The sequence below is a fragment of the Parasteatoda tepidariorum genome, chromosome 8 (assembly GCF_982258835.1).
Source record: "Parasteatoda tepidariorum strain Cologne lab strain chromosome 8, Ptep-v5.0, whole genome shotgun sequence".
Lineage (NCBI taxonomy): Eukaryota > Metazoa > Arthropoda > Arachnida > Araneae > Theridiidae > Parasteatoda > Parasteatoda tepidariorum.
Window position 1 is genome coordinate 90,710,073 of NC_141762.1, and position 16,709 is coordinate 90,726,781.

The following is a 16,709-nucleotide window of genomic DNA, read 5'->3' on the forward strand; positions in this document are numbered from 1 at the left end:
TCCCTTCTTCTGTGTGAATGTAATCCGCCCTATAAACGGATTTGTGGTTGTATGACGTGGGCGACGCTACCCCGCCGCCTTGGCTTAACCATAGGTGCTCACTGGGTAACGAGAAGAGAGTAGCGATTCTGACATTTCTGAGGCCAATGGGAAATAGACCCAAGTGCCCGCCATCAACCAAAAAAAAAAATAATAATAATATTAAGTGAATAAAAAGAGCTTTTTTTTTAACATTCGAACTTTTTCCAGTGTCTGTCGAGAGACATGTTAAGAAAAAAAGGTTTCTCTCCTATGGGTCGAATGTGGATTTAAATTCAACATCAAGTCACTTACAGACTTCGTCACAATTGTTTGTTGTTCACTTTAATCTGCAATATCTCCGATAGGCAACACTATTTTTTATATTAGTCAGACCAGGCTCAAACATTTGCAATTGTTGAAGAGCATCTAATTGAACAGACGTCTCCAGGTGACAGAAATTATTTCTTTATTTACACAATTTTTCATCTTAGCCTTCTCAAGTAGCACAGGGATATTGTAACAGCTTTAGTCTACATCGACCGACATAGTCAATATTGGTGAAAATCGACATTGTGTGTACGATATTGTACGGCTCCCGTCGATTTCACATTAAAAGTCTGTTTGTAAAACTTTTCATTTTAAACTTTATTGTGTTCTTAAATCTAAATTAATCATTTAAAAGACAAAAAATGACGTCAAATTGTTATAATTGCAGAAAATAAATTTAAAATATTAATTTAGAGATATCCGAAATGCTGAGAGATATCGATCGACGTTCCCCAACGTTTTTACAATATCGAACAATATTGTTTCGCAATATTGAATATACGTTATAAAAGGGGTCCATTTTTATATAGTACAATGTTTCGCTACGATATTGTACGATGTTCAAAGCTAAGTTTTCACGATATCGTTTTTGTGAATTGTGCTACTTGGGTTCCTTAGACATGATTCAAATCTTTCAAGTGTTTTTAGTAATGTGCCAATTCACTGTGTGGAAATTCAATAATGCTTTTCTGTTCAAGCACTTAAGAGCCTTTAAACAAATAATTTTCAAACAAAATTGAATTTAAAGAAGAAGAAGAAAAAAAACGATGCAGTCAACAAAATCTCGCTCTTTCAAAGTTCTAAATTTTAGATCTTCAATTGACTTTGCAGCAATTAGAGTGTTGAGTTCTGCAGAGCAGTCCGCGTTGTAAATCTTGGTTCAAGTTTAACAATTAATCCTTATCGAATGTTAAAAGTTTTAATTCCATCGTACTTAAAGTTCAATCTTTTGACCATCTTTTCTACAAGGGAAGCAAGCATGGTTTGAGAAATCTGACGAAACTGAACCTGAACAAATGACTCGGTTTCTTGAGAGCTCCTTCTTCCTTTAGTTATAGAGGCGAAATTTATTTATTTATTTTTAAATTTTGACAGATGAAAATTCTAAACAGAGGTAGAACATCAGTTCAACCTGCAAAATTGTCATATGTCTAAAAAAAAATTTTGCTCAAAAATCCAATCTGTTTAGACCCGACTCTTTTTAGACGGTGCTAATTATGGATGTTTAACTGAATGTAAACAATTACATGCTTCCAAACGCCGGAAAAAATTTAGAAAACTTCCGATGTGTCCCTCCGCTTATGTTATTCTTACGAGGCAATGTGTGAAGAGGCTTAATATTCTAAGAAATTTTATTATTGTGCTATGTGTTTAAATTTGCGCACAATTTTACCATTCATAAGAGTTCCCTGTCATGTACAGGAATAGAACATGATTTTTCTGATTGCATCATAGCATGCTTGAGGCGGAGTCTTCCAAATTCATTTGTTTTGTCTCTTTGAGATTTAAATTGAAAGAAAGCGTTACATTGTTAAACACTTCAAGTATAATAATATTGGATTCGTGCTTTTCAAGATTAGGCTTAAAAATCAATCGGAAATAGTAAATTGAAGTCTTACGACGAATTTTAACCCCTAGCGTCCTCTGTGCTTATCTTTACACGGTCAACCACCCATATTTATTACTCTTTTTTTAATAAATGTTAGCCATACAATGTTTAAACCATCCGTATTTGGATTCCGAATTCATTTGTTGTTTGTCTCTTTGAGATTTAAATTGAAAGAAAGCGTTACATTGTAAACACTTCAAGTATAATACATAATATTGGATGCGTGCTTTTCAAGCTTAGGCTTAAACATCAATCGGAAGTAGTAACTTGGAAATCTTACGACGAATTTTAACCCCTAGCGTCCTCTGTGCTTATCTTTAGACGGTCAACCATCCATATTTATTACTCTTTTTTTAATAAATGTTAGCCATACTATGTTTAAAAAGATTAATATATCCCAAATAAAGTTGAAATGTTCTAATAGTGAAAGATATATGTTTTCATACATGATATATCAGTGTGGATTATATAGTGCTGCGTTGAACTTTATTTGCCTATTTGGTGAAATATAATTGAATTAGCAACTGCAGCTGCAATCACTTGCAGCAAAAATCCGCGCTGGAAAGAAAATATACTATACGCTGATAACTCTGTAACTTTTCTCTTCATTAGAACCTTCACTAATTTCTGGCAGCGGTTGGAAAGAATGCAATCATACTTCGAAGCTGTGAGATCCAGGATCAAAGTTTTTATGTCCTTTATTTCCATGGGTATCTTTGCAGCATATTCAACCATCAAAAATATGAAATATGTCGGCTGAGCAAAATCCATAATGAGGCATACAATTCGTAAATATGGCAAGTTGGTCTCAACTACAACATCGAGTATGATTATAGCCATGGCAAAAAAATTGGTTATCACTAAAAACAAGGACGGGAGGGAAAAAACGTTTTGAAAAAAATCCACACATTTTTCAGTATGCAAAATTCCTTCAGCTAAATATTCCAATGCATTCGAAGAAAATTGCTTATCGAGTTCCAGTGTCGTATCTTTGAAAGATTTTAACGATCGCAAAATCTCCATGCAAATTATGCAGTAAGTGAGGCAAATTAAAGAGTGCAGTAAACCTTGCTGTATCAATTGCCAATTTTCCACTAACACGATCCTCAGTGTAATCTTTTCGGCACAAAATGAACGGATTGTTGCCAATATGGGGATATAAATAATGTACATGACCATGAATACTTTGTTAAAGAAAATTGGCGGTTTTATGGCATCTGCTTTCTGACAGTGTGATTGAAATATTTGTTGCAACAAATTACACAGTGATTCTTGGAGTCGAAACATAATCCACCATAAGACGATAGGAATGGTACTTAATATCGAATCAAAGATTATTACGTAATCGAACTTTTTGAATTGAATTAACCAGAAATGAATGATGATAAATATATGCAAGAGCGAAGCAAAGAAATATTTTCTTATGACATCGAAGAATCTCAATCCTTCTTTCTTCTCCTGTATAAATATTCGAATTCCAATAATATCCAAAAGAAACCAAAGTACTCTGAAATTCTTTTTAAGACTGTTAAAAGATTGAACATTCACCTTTTTTTCTGAATGCTTCATTGTGATAGTAAACATATCGAAGTTTGATTTTGAAATCTCGTATTTTTTGCAACGGCTATGCGATTGGTAGTTTGAGCTCATCAACAACTGAAAAATTATTACGTTTGAAAACAAAACGAGCACTCTATTTGTAGTTTATCAGTCGTAATTTATTAATTACCTTAAAATTTCATGAACACTATATAAATGTCCGATTTTAAAAAAAAAAAATTGGTGCTTATTTTATGATAGAAATAGTATGTCTTTAATGAACTATAACTACACTAGTAAATTATTAAACAGGGAATAGATATCAGAAATATAGAGACATAAATTATAATTTTAGTTGATCTTCTCTATCACTTTATTGGTCGAAAATTTCTTCCCAATTGAATTCATTTTTGATGCTATCAATGAAATTAACTTGTTGATTATTTAATTGCAATCTTATAAATAAGATAGCAACCGTGTATTATATTTAATTATTATTTTAGTTTTCATCTATCTGAACAAGTCAAAAATGATGTGTACAAAATAATGAAAAGGATATATTACACTAATTGTTGATTGCCTGTACTATAATTGAAATTCTGACAAATATTTCTTTTTAATAGTTTCGTTAATTTCAAGAATTTTTTTATAATATCAATCAACTTTTCTCTCAATTATTATAACTTTGCTTCTGGCTTTTTTTACGACAATAATTGCATTTCCCATTAACTATTGTAACTTAACACCAGTTGTGTTCATTTAATTGAATAAGTTCTTACGTTTCGAAAAACATGAGAAGCTAAACACTTCTTCAATTGTCACAGATAAAAATTCATGATTAAAATTATAGTAGAAACTGTAGTAAAAAAAATTTCACAAGTCTTTTTTTTTTTTTTTTTCGAAAAAAAAAATGTTTTAACGAATTTACGACGCACTATCGAGCGCTGCAATCTCCGACTTAAAGAGAATGCATGTAAAAGAAAAATAAGGAAACCCTATTCAGAATTTAATAAAATGTTCAGCACTGTTTAATATGTATAAAAAAATTCTATTTCATCGTATCGATTATATAACAAATAAATGTCCTTGTTATAACTGCACACTGAAATCGAATTATAATATCGTTTGCATGTAATGGATGCTACCAGCCACATAATAAACTTTTAAGTCTTTCAAATTAAGCTTCCATTAAAAAAAATTAGCTAATATTTTTTCTCATTAACGATCATAGATAATGTATAGGTTTTACATTTTCCTTTGTGTGAAAAAAAAATCTTTTATTAAAGCATCGATTCTTAATATACACTCTTAAAGTATTGACGTGCAAAATAAGTCAAGTTTGTTTTCTTCCATCGATTGTTGCATTGGTTTAGTAATTTTGAAAATAGATTTCAGTCATTTGTTTGTATCGTTGTTAAATTTCCGAAATATTTTTCCAATAAACATTTTCTCAAATTTTGTATGTGTGCATAGAATAGCTATCATACTATTCAATCATTTAACTATGTAATCATTTCCTATCACTATATAATCATTTCCGAAGCATTTGCCAGTAGAGAAGTTACAAATATTTGAATTTAACTAAATTATTTTTAAGCGAATTTTTAAAATATTTATTCTTTTCCCTTACAGTTCTTTTTCGGGACTTATTTGTGGTTATTTTTCGATTTTTCTTTTTAATATCCGCGATAATTAAAAAGAAAAATCGAACTTAAGCCTATTTTTTTGACATCTTATAATTTTAAAACTATTTTGCTTCTTTTTTTTTTTTAATTGTTTTTTCAAGAGAAAATCTCATTTTCTTCAACTAATTGTTGAACGTTAAAAATTTTCATTATTTTACCCAAATAAGGTTACCTTTTAGATACACTAAATTTCCTTACAATATATGATAAAATTTATGCGATTTTGGAGACACGAATTCTTTCAGTTTGTGATTCCAGTGGTTATTAATTAATTTTGAAATTTTTTTTTAATTTCATTCCTATGTTTTCAAATACAAGAATAAATTAGTTCTCTGATTTACCGCCATTTATCAATTAAATCTACTAATTGTGTAAAACAGAATGCACACTAACCGCCGTCATCACTTGATGTAAAATTCCACGATGTATATAAAAAGCATCAAACTCAGAAAACTGAACAACTTCTCTCTTCAGAAACAACTCAACCAGTTTTTCACAACGACTGCTTATGTTGAAATCATATTTAGAAACTACAAGATCTAAAATGATAGTACATACAAGATCTAAAATAATTAACAGAATCAAACAAGCAGATAGGATCCATTCCATTGTGGTGTAACTACCACTATAAATATTGAATACCAAATCACTAGTATATAAGACATGTTAACTTGATTCCACCAAAGGTACCTTTTGATAGATGTTGACATAGTCCAGTGGTTCCCAACCTGGGGGCGATAATCCGTAGGGGTAACCTATGGTTTTGGTGTAGACAAAGAATTATGATAGTTAAAAATTAAAAAAAAATTCAAGTGCAGGATCGTTTTCGTCATACGTTTTGGTATCGCAGGCAGAAATCTGATAACTCTGTTCCTCTGAGCAATAATACTGTTTCCAGGCGTATTGATGAGATGGCCGCCGACGTTGAATCAAAACTCATCAAATTTCTGAAAGAAGGTAAATTTGCGTTGCAGATTGATGAATCAACTGTGATAGATAACAGAGCTGTTTTAGCTTACGTGAGATTCATAAATGAGAGTAAGGAGATAAACGAGGAAATGCTGTTTACAAGAACTTTGTACACAGATGCAAAAGGTTCGTCAATTTTTAAATTGGTCAAATATTATTTTGAGATAAAAGAAATTCCCCTCACAAATGAAAGTGCTTGTGCAACAGATGGTGCTCCAACCATGTCTGGTTGTCATACTGAGTTTCTGGATCACCTTAAAAAAGAAGTACCGGAAGTTATCTCATCATTCATCGTCAACTTTTGGCTGCGAAAAATTGGTTATTTCTGGAATCAATAAAATAAAAGCTAATTCTTCTAATAACCGTTTGTTCCAAAAACTTTGCCATGAAAATGATGAAGATATCGAATTCCTGCTCCTACATAAGATGGCTTCCAAAAGGAAACTGAGCCGTTTCTTCGAATTGCTGGATTCGGTTACTGAGTTTCTAGACACCACTGATCCTGTTTTAAGTGAGAGTTTGAAGCAACGCAAGTTGGAAACTGCGTACCTCTATCATAGTTGTGAAAAAATGAAGGAAATCAACGTAAAACTTCAAGGAAATAAAATGAACATTATCAAGGCTAAGGGAATCATATCTTCATTCATCGCCAAATTTGATATCTACAAGTCAAACATTGGTCGCAAAGAGCTAATGCAATTTCCAACTCTTAAAAAGTGTTCAATGGCAGATATCGAGATTCTCGAAAATAAAATCTTAATTTTTACTGATCACCTTGATCAGTTATGGAATCAAGATTTAAAGAAATTAGAAATTCCGGATTGGATTTTCGATCTTTTCTCTTTTGAAGTTGTGGATAAGCTCACTTCCTCTTTGTAGACTGAGTTTTTAGATTTGAAGTATGACTGTGAGGCTTAAGTCGTCTTTAAAAAATATGGTTACGAGTTAGCTTGGGTACAGCTTATGGACACTTATCCACTATTGTGGAAACAAACTGAACCGCTTCTCATCTCGTTCCCGTCAACATATTTAGTGGAGAGAGGATTTAGTTCTGTCTTCCAGCTGCTCACAAAGCAAAGAGATAGGTTGGACATTTGCTTTAAAGGAGACCCGCGTTTAAATCTGACGAGCATAAAACCTGACATTCAAGCTTTAACTTGAAATACACCAAACACAGGGCAGTCATTGAAGTGGTAAAAATGTACTTTCCCCCTCTTCATTTTTTTCTCAAATTTTAGTTGTTAACGTTTTAACTTTTTCTTGATTACATTAAAATATGAATTTTAAGAAATGCACTTTTGTTTTGATTATTCCGTTTTAAATATCATTTCTTTTTGAAAAAAGAAGATGCAAATTTTTTTTTAATTAATAAAAATGACAGAATAAATGTGCCTCCTTATTTGTATTACAATTTAAATTAAAATCAAATAACATGGCATATTTTCAGTGTTTGGTTGCTCACAAGCAACAATGAATGGTTTTTTGAGAAAAAAGAGAAAGGGGCGATAGGTGTCAGCCAACCCCAAGAGGGGGGTGATGGTCCACAAAAGGTTGGGAACCACTGACATAGTCGATAATTAAACCCCCTTCACCATGACGATTGGCAAAATTTGTAGGAATTTGTCCAGTTGTTAGTAATTAATTTTGAAGAGTTTTTAATTTTATTCCTATGTTTTCAAATACATGAATAAATTAGAGAATTGATACACCATCATTACCAATTAAATCTACTAATTTATTGTATAAAACAGAATGCACAATTGCAGCCGTCATCACTCGAAGTAAAATTCCCCGGTGTATATAAAAGGCATCAAACGCAGAAAACTGAACAACTTCTCTCTTCAGAAACAACTCAACCAGTTTTTCACAACGAGTGCTCATGTTGAAATCATATTTAAAAACTACAAGATCTAAAATCATAGTTTTTAATCGCTTTATTTCTCGTGATATCTTCGTAGTTGGTTCACTAATTAACAGAATCAGACAGGCAGATAGGAGACATTCCTTGACGATTGGCAAAATATCTAGGAATTTGTAATATTGTAAGGAAAAAATATCGAGTGTGAAAAACGAAAATGTGCAAAAATTCGACATCACTGCAAGAAGTGCAGGAAAAGAAAATATGTTATGGATCAAATCTATGCATTTTTCAGTGTCTAGAATTCTTATAATTAATAATTCCAAAGTTTTGGGACAGAAGTTTTTTTCAAGTTCTGATATTGCATATTTGATTGAATGCAAGAGTTGTAAAACTTTTGTACATACTGCACAAATTGTTAGAGAAACTAATGTATGCATTAAACTCTGTTGTACTGTTTGGCAGACTTGTAGAAATAGTAGCAATGGTGACATTACATGAAAGTTATAAGAGCGCATAGTCCCTTCACAAAGAATGTAAATTATGCTTCCAAGCACCACAACATTTAAAATAAGGGAATTTTTCGTTAAATCCCGTTTATGGTGAAATAGATTGCACATTTGATGCATCAATTTTTTCAGCGATGATCTTTGTTGATATATAGTCCACCACAAAATGATAGGAATGACATTTAGTAAAAAACCGAGAAAAACTGAGTAATATTTCATGCGCTCACAAATTACCCATATAGTAAATAGAATAAGGTAAGCATGTAGAAATAATGCAAAAAAATAATTTCTTACGCATTCGAAAACCATACATTTTCTCTTTCTGTGCGCCATTTTAATGCCGGTAATGTTGACTAAAAAGCAAGGCACTCTTAATTTTTTTTTAAGTTCCTCAAATGCCTTATTCTTCAACGGCGTGGAATTTCTCATAATTTCGTTGGAATCACTACAGATTATCTGCAGTCAGGATTATTTTAATAGCTTTATATTTTTTTAGAAGATTTTACCAATATGGTTGTAATTTTTTTTTTATTTTTAATCCTTACTCATCTAAAAAATTGTATAATACAACATTCTAAAAAGTTATAGTATATAGTCGTAGGTGATATCATTAAATACTATTCTAGACTTCTCCCTGTGTTTAAAGTTATAGACAACGTTTAATACTTTTACCGTTGCTTTCTCATACTTATGGAGAATTTAATCTATTTTATTTAAGTAATCTCTTTCAGTAAAAGATTTTGTTACGGACGTTTGTTCATACAAAGCAAAGAAATTAGATTTCAAACCTTGTTTTGTTTTATCTTCTATTTGGTTATTTGAGTTTGCTATGAGTCACACACATTCTAGAATTAGTAGCCGTGGGAGTATACGAACTAGATGGTGAAAAAGTTGTTACCTTTTTAAAAAGTTTTAAACACTGTAGAAGATAGCTTTTTGATACAATTTTTTACAAAGAAAGACAATTCGTAATTTTACTTGGTAAAAATAAATTATATTTTATAACGTGACAAGATTGTTTTTGGTTAAAAATTTTAAAAGTAGATTAATGTACCCTTGTAATACAAATGTTCTTCATTAACTTTATTATTGGATCATATTCTAATTAAATTTGAAACCGAAAAAACGTGATCAGAAGAAGAAGAAAGCAAGGTCATATTAGAAGTTTAATCATAAACTCAATTTTATAGTTACTTGTAATGACACTTTTGCATTTCACTTGATCACGCCATTTAAATGCAATTTATTATTTTCTTTAAAATAGAAAGACATACACTGCAATAAATTTTTTATTAACAATCTCAATAAATCAGAAAATTTGTGTTTATTGAATGCAGACTGAAAGTTAACTTGTAGAGATACGAGAAAAATAAGCAAACAATCGTAGTAAATAGATAATGTACTTTTTGATTATCATGATTTATTAAAAAGTAATTTTATTGAATGATGCCATTTTTCATCTCAAAATATCGTTTTAAACATGCAAAAACTTATTCAGTCACGGAGTTTCTTCAGATACTTTATAAAGTTTGATTGAATGATAAATTTTTCATATCAAATCAACTTTTTAAACATGCAAAAACTAATTTGGTCACGAAGCTTCTTCAGATACTTTATGAAGTTCTATGTACTGCTTTTTAAGATTGTCTTAAATGTACTGTATTATCGTATCTTTAATTTTCATATATATAGATAAAACAAAGAAAAATTATAGACGTATGAAAAAAAAGGGGGGGGGGAAATAATAATTAAAAAAATAACAAACAGTTTAAAAAAAAAAAGGATGAATTTTTACTTAAAAAACCGAAAAAAAAAGATATAATCTTTTTATCAGCCCACACGATTATATCCGCAAAAAAGAGTGCTTTCTGATAACTAGTCTAACTGCTTTCTGATGACTAGTGTAAATTTTTTTTAAATTATCCAGCACCTTGCGCACATCTATTTCGGGCCCATCCTTGGTAACTAACAAATCAATGCACAGAATAACAAATCACTTCAGCAGTGCAGTAAGAACAGCACATTTGAAACCCTCTAGTTACACTCAGTTTGCGCTTTTGTTTTCATATTTTGTAATCTGGCAATCTTGTTGCGAAAACATTTTTAAATCATTCTTGAAAAATTTCCCGTCCATGTAAGTACATTTGGTTTAGCTCCTGGCTTTATAATCTATGTTTTATATTGTTTTTTATTTTATTTTCTGTTTTTACATGTTATTTTTACTTATTGTGTTCTATTTTATTTGCTGTAATTTTTAAAAAAATATTTTTTGAGTGCTTCTCACACTATTGTATTAATATATTTTGCTTGATACAGTATCCGAAAGCACTGTTTTTTGCGGATATAATCGTGTGGGCTGATGAAAAGATTATATCTTTTTTTCCCCGGTTTTTTTTAAATAAAATTTCATCCTTTTTTTTTAGACTGTTGTTTGTTATTTTTTTAAATTATTATTCCCCCCCCCCCTTTTTTTTCCATATGTCTATAATTTTTCGTTATACTGAATAATATTTCTTTATACGGAATATATTTATAAATACTTAAAAAAGAATCTTAAAACAGAGAAAAAATTTCTGCTTAAGTTTTTTTTTTTCTTCCTAAAATTCGTAATTCACCATTTTACTGACAATAAGTAGTTTAAGAATTCAAATGTCAAACAACAATTAAAGAAATAACTAAAAAGTTTTCTTTAGAAAAGCATTTTTTAATACAATTTCTAATTTTTTTTTTTTAAATGTGATTATAGAGATTTTTTAATGTTAATTTAAGAAAAATTTATTACTAAAATAATAAATAATTAAGAAAAATTCGAGTATATTTTGACATTATAGTTATAAGAATAAAAATATCTTTTTCTTTCTGAATATTTAGAAAAGAAAAATTAAGAAAATAAATAAGAAAAAGCATTGAATTATGCATTTAAATTTATCAGAAAATATATAATCATTCAAAAACGATTTTATTGAAAAAGCTTCTGTTCTTCATATTCCGGTCTTTTTATTACAATCTTATATTGAACCGTACTCAAAAGACAAGGGTTCAAGTAACTAGAACATTTGGGTGTTAAAACTTTTAGTTGTACTATTTCATTGCTGTCTCTCTAGGAATAAGTATTATTCGGGATTTTTTTATTACAAATTCGTATTAGTAATTTAACAAAAATTATTTTTAAAATATAAAAAATAATTTTCAATATAAATTGTCGTGTATATTTTGGTATTATAGATATAAAAGTAAAAATATCTTTTTTGTTTTAGAAAATCAAAAGAGGAAATTTTCGCACTTTCAAAAGATGAACAGAAAAATAAATTAAAAAAAAGATTTCTTAATTATGCATCTAAATTTATCAGCAACTTTATCATAATTCAAAAACGATTATATTGAAACAGTGTCAGTTCTTTTCATTACCTTCTTATATTAATCCCATCTCAGTAACCGCACTTTATTTTTTCTTTAAATATTTCATGTTAGAATTGTTAGTTATTCAATTTCACTGCTTTCGGTCTAGCCATAAGGGTTATTAGTAATTTGTTATGCCACAAATTCGTGTTAGTAGTTAAATATTTAGAAAATGTTTTAATTAAAGAAATTTTCAAGTACAAAATACTTTCAATTGTTTTTATTTATTTTTGTGTTTTGTTCAATAATCTTTCATCGTGTATCCAAATGAATTATGTGAAAGTCATTAGAAAGAATTTTTTTATTTTTTTTTATGTCGTATAAATTCGTCAAAAACTTTTTGAAGTAGAATTAATCGCATTCATTATGATAATATGAAATATTATTTGAATAAAGCCAAATAACGATAGAAACATAACAAATGAATGTAACTGAATATTTTTAGAATAACTTAGCTTATATTTCATAAAGAATCTCAAAACAGAGAAAAAAAAGCTATAAGGTTTAATGTCAAAAACAGATTAAGAAATTACTAAAACGTTTTTCGTATCCAAGCATTTTTTGTTAATACAATTTATAATTGTAATATTATTACAATTTATTTGCATTATTATTATTACAATTATATCATATAGATTATAATTGTGAATAAATTTAGAATTGTGATTTTGGAAAAAAGTTATCGGTTTGGATAAAGTTTCGGTTTTATAGATAAAAGTAAATGTATCTTTTTTTCTTGTTATTTCGCATTTGCAATTTTTGCAAATACAAAATTCGTAAGGTTAACAGAAAAATAAAGAAAATAAATGAGATTATGTTCCTTAATTATGCATCTAAAGTTATCAACAACTTTATAATTATTTTAAAAACGATCACATTGTATTTGTTGTAGTTCATTTACGTCGCACTAGAGCTGCACAATGGGCCATTGGCGACGGTCTGGGAAGCATCCCTAAGGATGATGCGAAGACATGCCATCACAATTTTGATCCTCTGCAGAGGGGATGACACCCCTGCTTCGGTAGCCCGACGACCTGCACGTGAAGTCGAGCACTTTACGGTAGAACAGTTTAACGAGGACCAATACCGCACACCCTCGGTGCCTATGCAGGTTGATCCAAGTGGTCACCCATCCACACACTGACCGCAGCCAGTGATGCTGGGAACCGTGTCTTAACAATCAGTCCACTGCGGGACTCGATTTCATTGTAAAAGCTTCCGTTCTTTCAAAGCTGTTACAGAAAATTGTACAGTGGATGAAAAATACGTATAAAAATTAGAGTATAATTCTTATTTATGTATATACGATAGAGTTATTACAGTAATCTTATTTATTTATCATGTACCAATCTCAGTTGTAATTCACCATTTTTTTAAAGAAAAAATTGCAAATTTGACAAAAAAGCAGGTTTTTTTTAATTTATTATTATTTTTTAAATTACGAAGCATTTTTTTCTCAAAATATTTTGAAAATATTACAAGATAGGTAAAATAAAATTTAATAAAAATATGGAATCACAAAAATTTTTAACAAAAAAAGAAATTGTTCACGTTTTATTTCGAAATAAGAAATATATTTACTAAATATCTAGGTAAATATATTTATAAATATTCAGGTAAAATATCTAGGAAAAAAAATCATAAAATATCTTGGTAAAAATTAACTTTCAAATCAGAAATCTAATTTAATCCCTGCGTCAAACGCACCCAATTCAAACGTTCGAATCGCTTTAACCTGCAAATTGTTAGGTGAGACGTTTTTGATCACGTATTTTGAGAGTCTTCTGGTGGGCAGAGAACGGCAACCGGAAACTGATATAGTTCACAAGCTAAATTGTAAATAAATAAAACAAAAGTACTTTTGTAGTCGTACGTATCTTAAAGTTATATTTATTAAATTTTCCTTGCCGTTTCTGATGGAAGAGCAGAAATTGAAAAAGAGCCACCAGTCTTCAACTTCCAAGCACAAGCATAAAGTTTGTTTTCAGCTCCTTTTTACAAAATCTCACGTTTTCTGATTTCACTATTTTCGTTTGATCACTTGCTCTCCAAACTTGTATACTTAAAATATTTTATGTTGAAAGAATTATTCTTAAAAAAAAATGTAGTTCGATAGAAAAATGTTTTTATTTTCATAATGAGCTCTGAGCGCTTATCACTTGTTTTAAGCTGCGCAAAACTAATATTATTGAATCATCCCATTTTTCTGCACAAATTTTTCAGGAAAAAATATTGTACGATTTGTTCTAGTGAAAAAAGAGGGAAAATTTATAGTTTATAGTGAGTGCAAGGGCAAAGTAAATCATTAAAAGACACAATTCTGTTGAACATGCCTACTATCTCCAAAGTGCCAAACAAAGTGCCTTGGCTATTACAGGGGAAAAATGTAAAAGCAAAACAAAAGCATGTATAAGTTTTCCTAGGGTTGTCTACGAGTTATACCCTGTGAGTTGGTTCTTTTCTGGGGGATGTTTTCGTATTGTGATCTGTCGCACCAACTGTAATAGCCAAGATGCCAAAACAAACAAACAAAACTTTAAACAAAAAACATGTAACTGTTTGCCCGGGGGGGGGGGGGCTACCAGTTATACCTTTCAAGTTGGTCTCTTTCTGTGATGTTTTTATTAGTGTCTTGCGGACCACTGCCCGGAAGTTTCCAAGACTTGAGGATAATTCTGCCACTGATTACGATACGGAAATCTCCCCCTTTTTTGTGATATTTTTAGTTTCTCGTTGGTTGCTGCTCAGAAGTTCCAAAACTTGGCCATTATTCTGTCACAGATCACGATATGGAAATCTCCCCCTTTTCCTTTTTTATTTTGTTAAAAAAATAAATACTTGAGTGGAATTTGGTAGATCATATTTTTAACTATTTTTCTTTGTAAATCAAAGTTACTGTATAGAATTATTGTTTAATATTTTGGTACTTCTCTGTTAGCTGGGCGCAAGAAAATTCAACCATTTTTTTAATTTAATTTTAATTTTAATCTCTTTAAAATACAAAATAAAAATAAATAAATAAAATTTGGAGGATGTCTACGGGTCATTCCATGTCAGTTCATCCAGCCATGGCACCCACCGTCTCAGATTTTGATGAAAATTTGTACACTTACAGGGTTTTTTGTGTTGATTTCAAAAATATCAATTATATTTTAATCGGTTAAGGGGTTTAAAAGTTATAAGCATTTATATTTTTGCCAAAATGGCACATTTGCCGCCATTTTGATTCACACATCAAAGGCTATTATTGACTATAACTCACCTTATATATGTCATAGAATAATAATTTTTTTTTTATTTTGTTCAGAATTAAGTAATCTGTCATTTAAAAATTTTTTTTTTGCAAATAATTATCTTACATGTTAAGTAAATGTGTCTGTTTTGCAGTTTTTTGATCAGCGGAGTTGAGTAACTTCAGGAGATGATTTCTGGCAACTCGCCCCCTTCAATTTCAAAAATATTTTAGATAAAGATAGTTAAAAGTGCATACTAACATTTGATATAAAAATTTTGATGGGCCGTTCACACACTTTTTTTTAAAGAATTATTTTTTAATAGCAGATTTCATTCTGAATTGCAACAACATAATGATTATAATTTTTCAAAATAAACATACATTTTGAATGAGCTGGCTTTTAGTTTTAAGTAAATACATTAAAAGTAAAGAAATTCAAAATTTCTGATGAAAAATTTAAAAAAAATCAATATTAAACTTTCAATAAAAATCAGACGCCGTTAGTTCTTTAAATCTATTTTGCTGTTGCAGAAAAATATTTTTTCCATTGTTTACACACTGAAGTGTTTGATTCATCATTGAGCTTGTATGTTCTTCCTGTTGTGGTATTAATGTCAACTGTACAAAGAATATTTGTAAAAGGAACTATGCAACTATCACTTTTTGGCCAATAATATGAAAGGGATGGGCCATGTGGATGCATGAATTTAATTGTAGCATCTCCTTCTTCCACATGAACTTTCAAAACCATTCCAATATACCAATTTGCATCATAAACACATGCCACATAGCTATGTACAGATGGAACATCAAAATTGTTGTTAGTACTGGAATCTAAAGAGGCAGTGATTGAAAATTCTTCATCAGTACTTACCCTTTTCCCTTTGATTTGCATATTACCTTCTGGTTGAAAAAAATGCATACTTCTTGTACCTGAAACTGTTTTTGCATGCTGCAGTCGCTTAAATAATTCTTTACGCAGTTTAATCATTTCAATGTTGCTGATGAAAAAAAAGTGTATACCTTTTATATTACTCTTACAATATTCATGCATCTTATGTACATTAATTATTTGATCATGCAATGGTCTTTGCAAACTTGCTTTTGACACAAGCCTTTTAACTGTTCCACCTATTCCATCACAAGCAGACTTTCCGTGGCTGGTAGCAAAAAAATTCCATTTTGCGCTTATTCCATAAAAATCAAATTCGTGGTAACACAAATTTAAAAGAGTTTTGCAATTTTTGTATTGACCAGCGCAGCCATCAGTGAAATATTCAACATTTATCACATTCAGAAAATTTTCACTCAAATATTGCATCATTAGCTTTTGTGTTTGGTATACTAGTGGCACGTCATGATCCATATCATCTGAGAGGAAACAAAAGCTTTTACTAATTAAATTTTCATTTTGCTTTACATATAATACAACTGTGTGTAAAGTGCAACAACTGTGAGTCCAGTGATAACCTTGTGCTTCATCTTGAAGAACAAAAGAAAAATTTTCACTAAAATCCATAATAATAATTGCCTCATTGCTGTTGAGTTCTTCTTTCCT

At 30.1% G+C, this 16,709-nt stretch overlaps 1 protein-coding gene across 1 annotated transcript in view; it reads left to right on the top strand.

Annotated features, from left to right (window-relative positions):
- Positions 1–13,636: 13,636 nt before the first annotated feature.
- The window catches only part of LOC107436687 (CWF19-like protein 2), a 38,949-nt gene continuing 35,876 nt past the window's right edge, over positions 13,637–16,709 (top strand). The window contains exon 1 of the mRNA XM_043046086.3: positions 13,637–13,892. Coding sequence (XP_042902020.2) covers positions 13,833–13,892 — 60 coding nt within the window. The 5' untranslated portion in view covers positions 13,637–13,832. The remainder of the gene's footprint in view (positions 13,893–16,709) is intronic.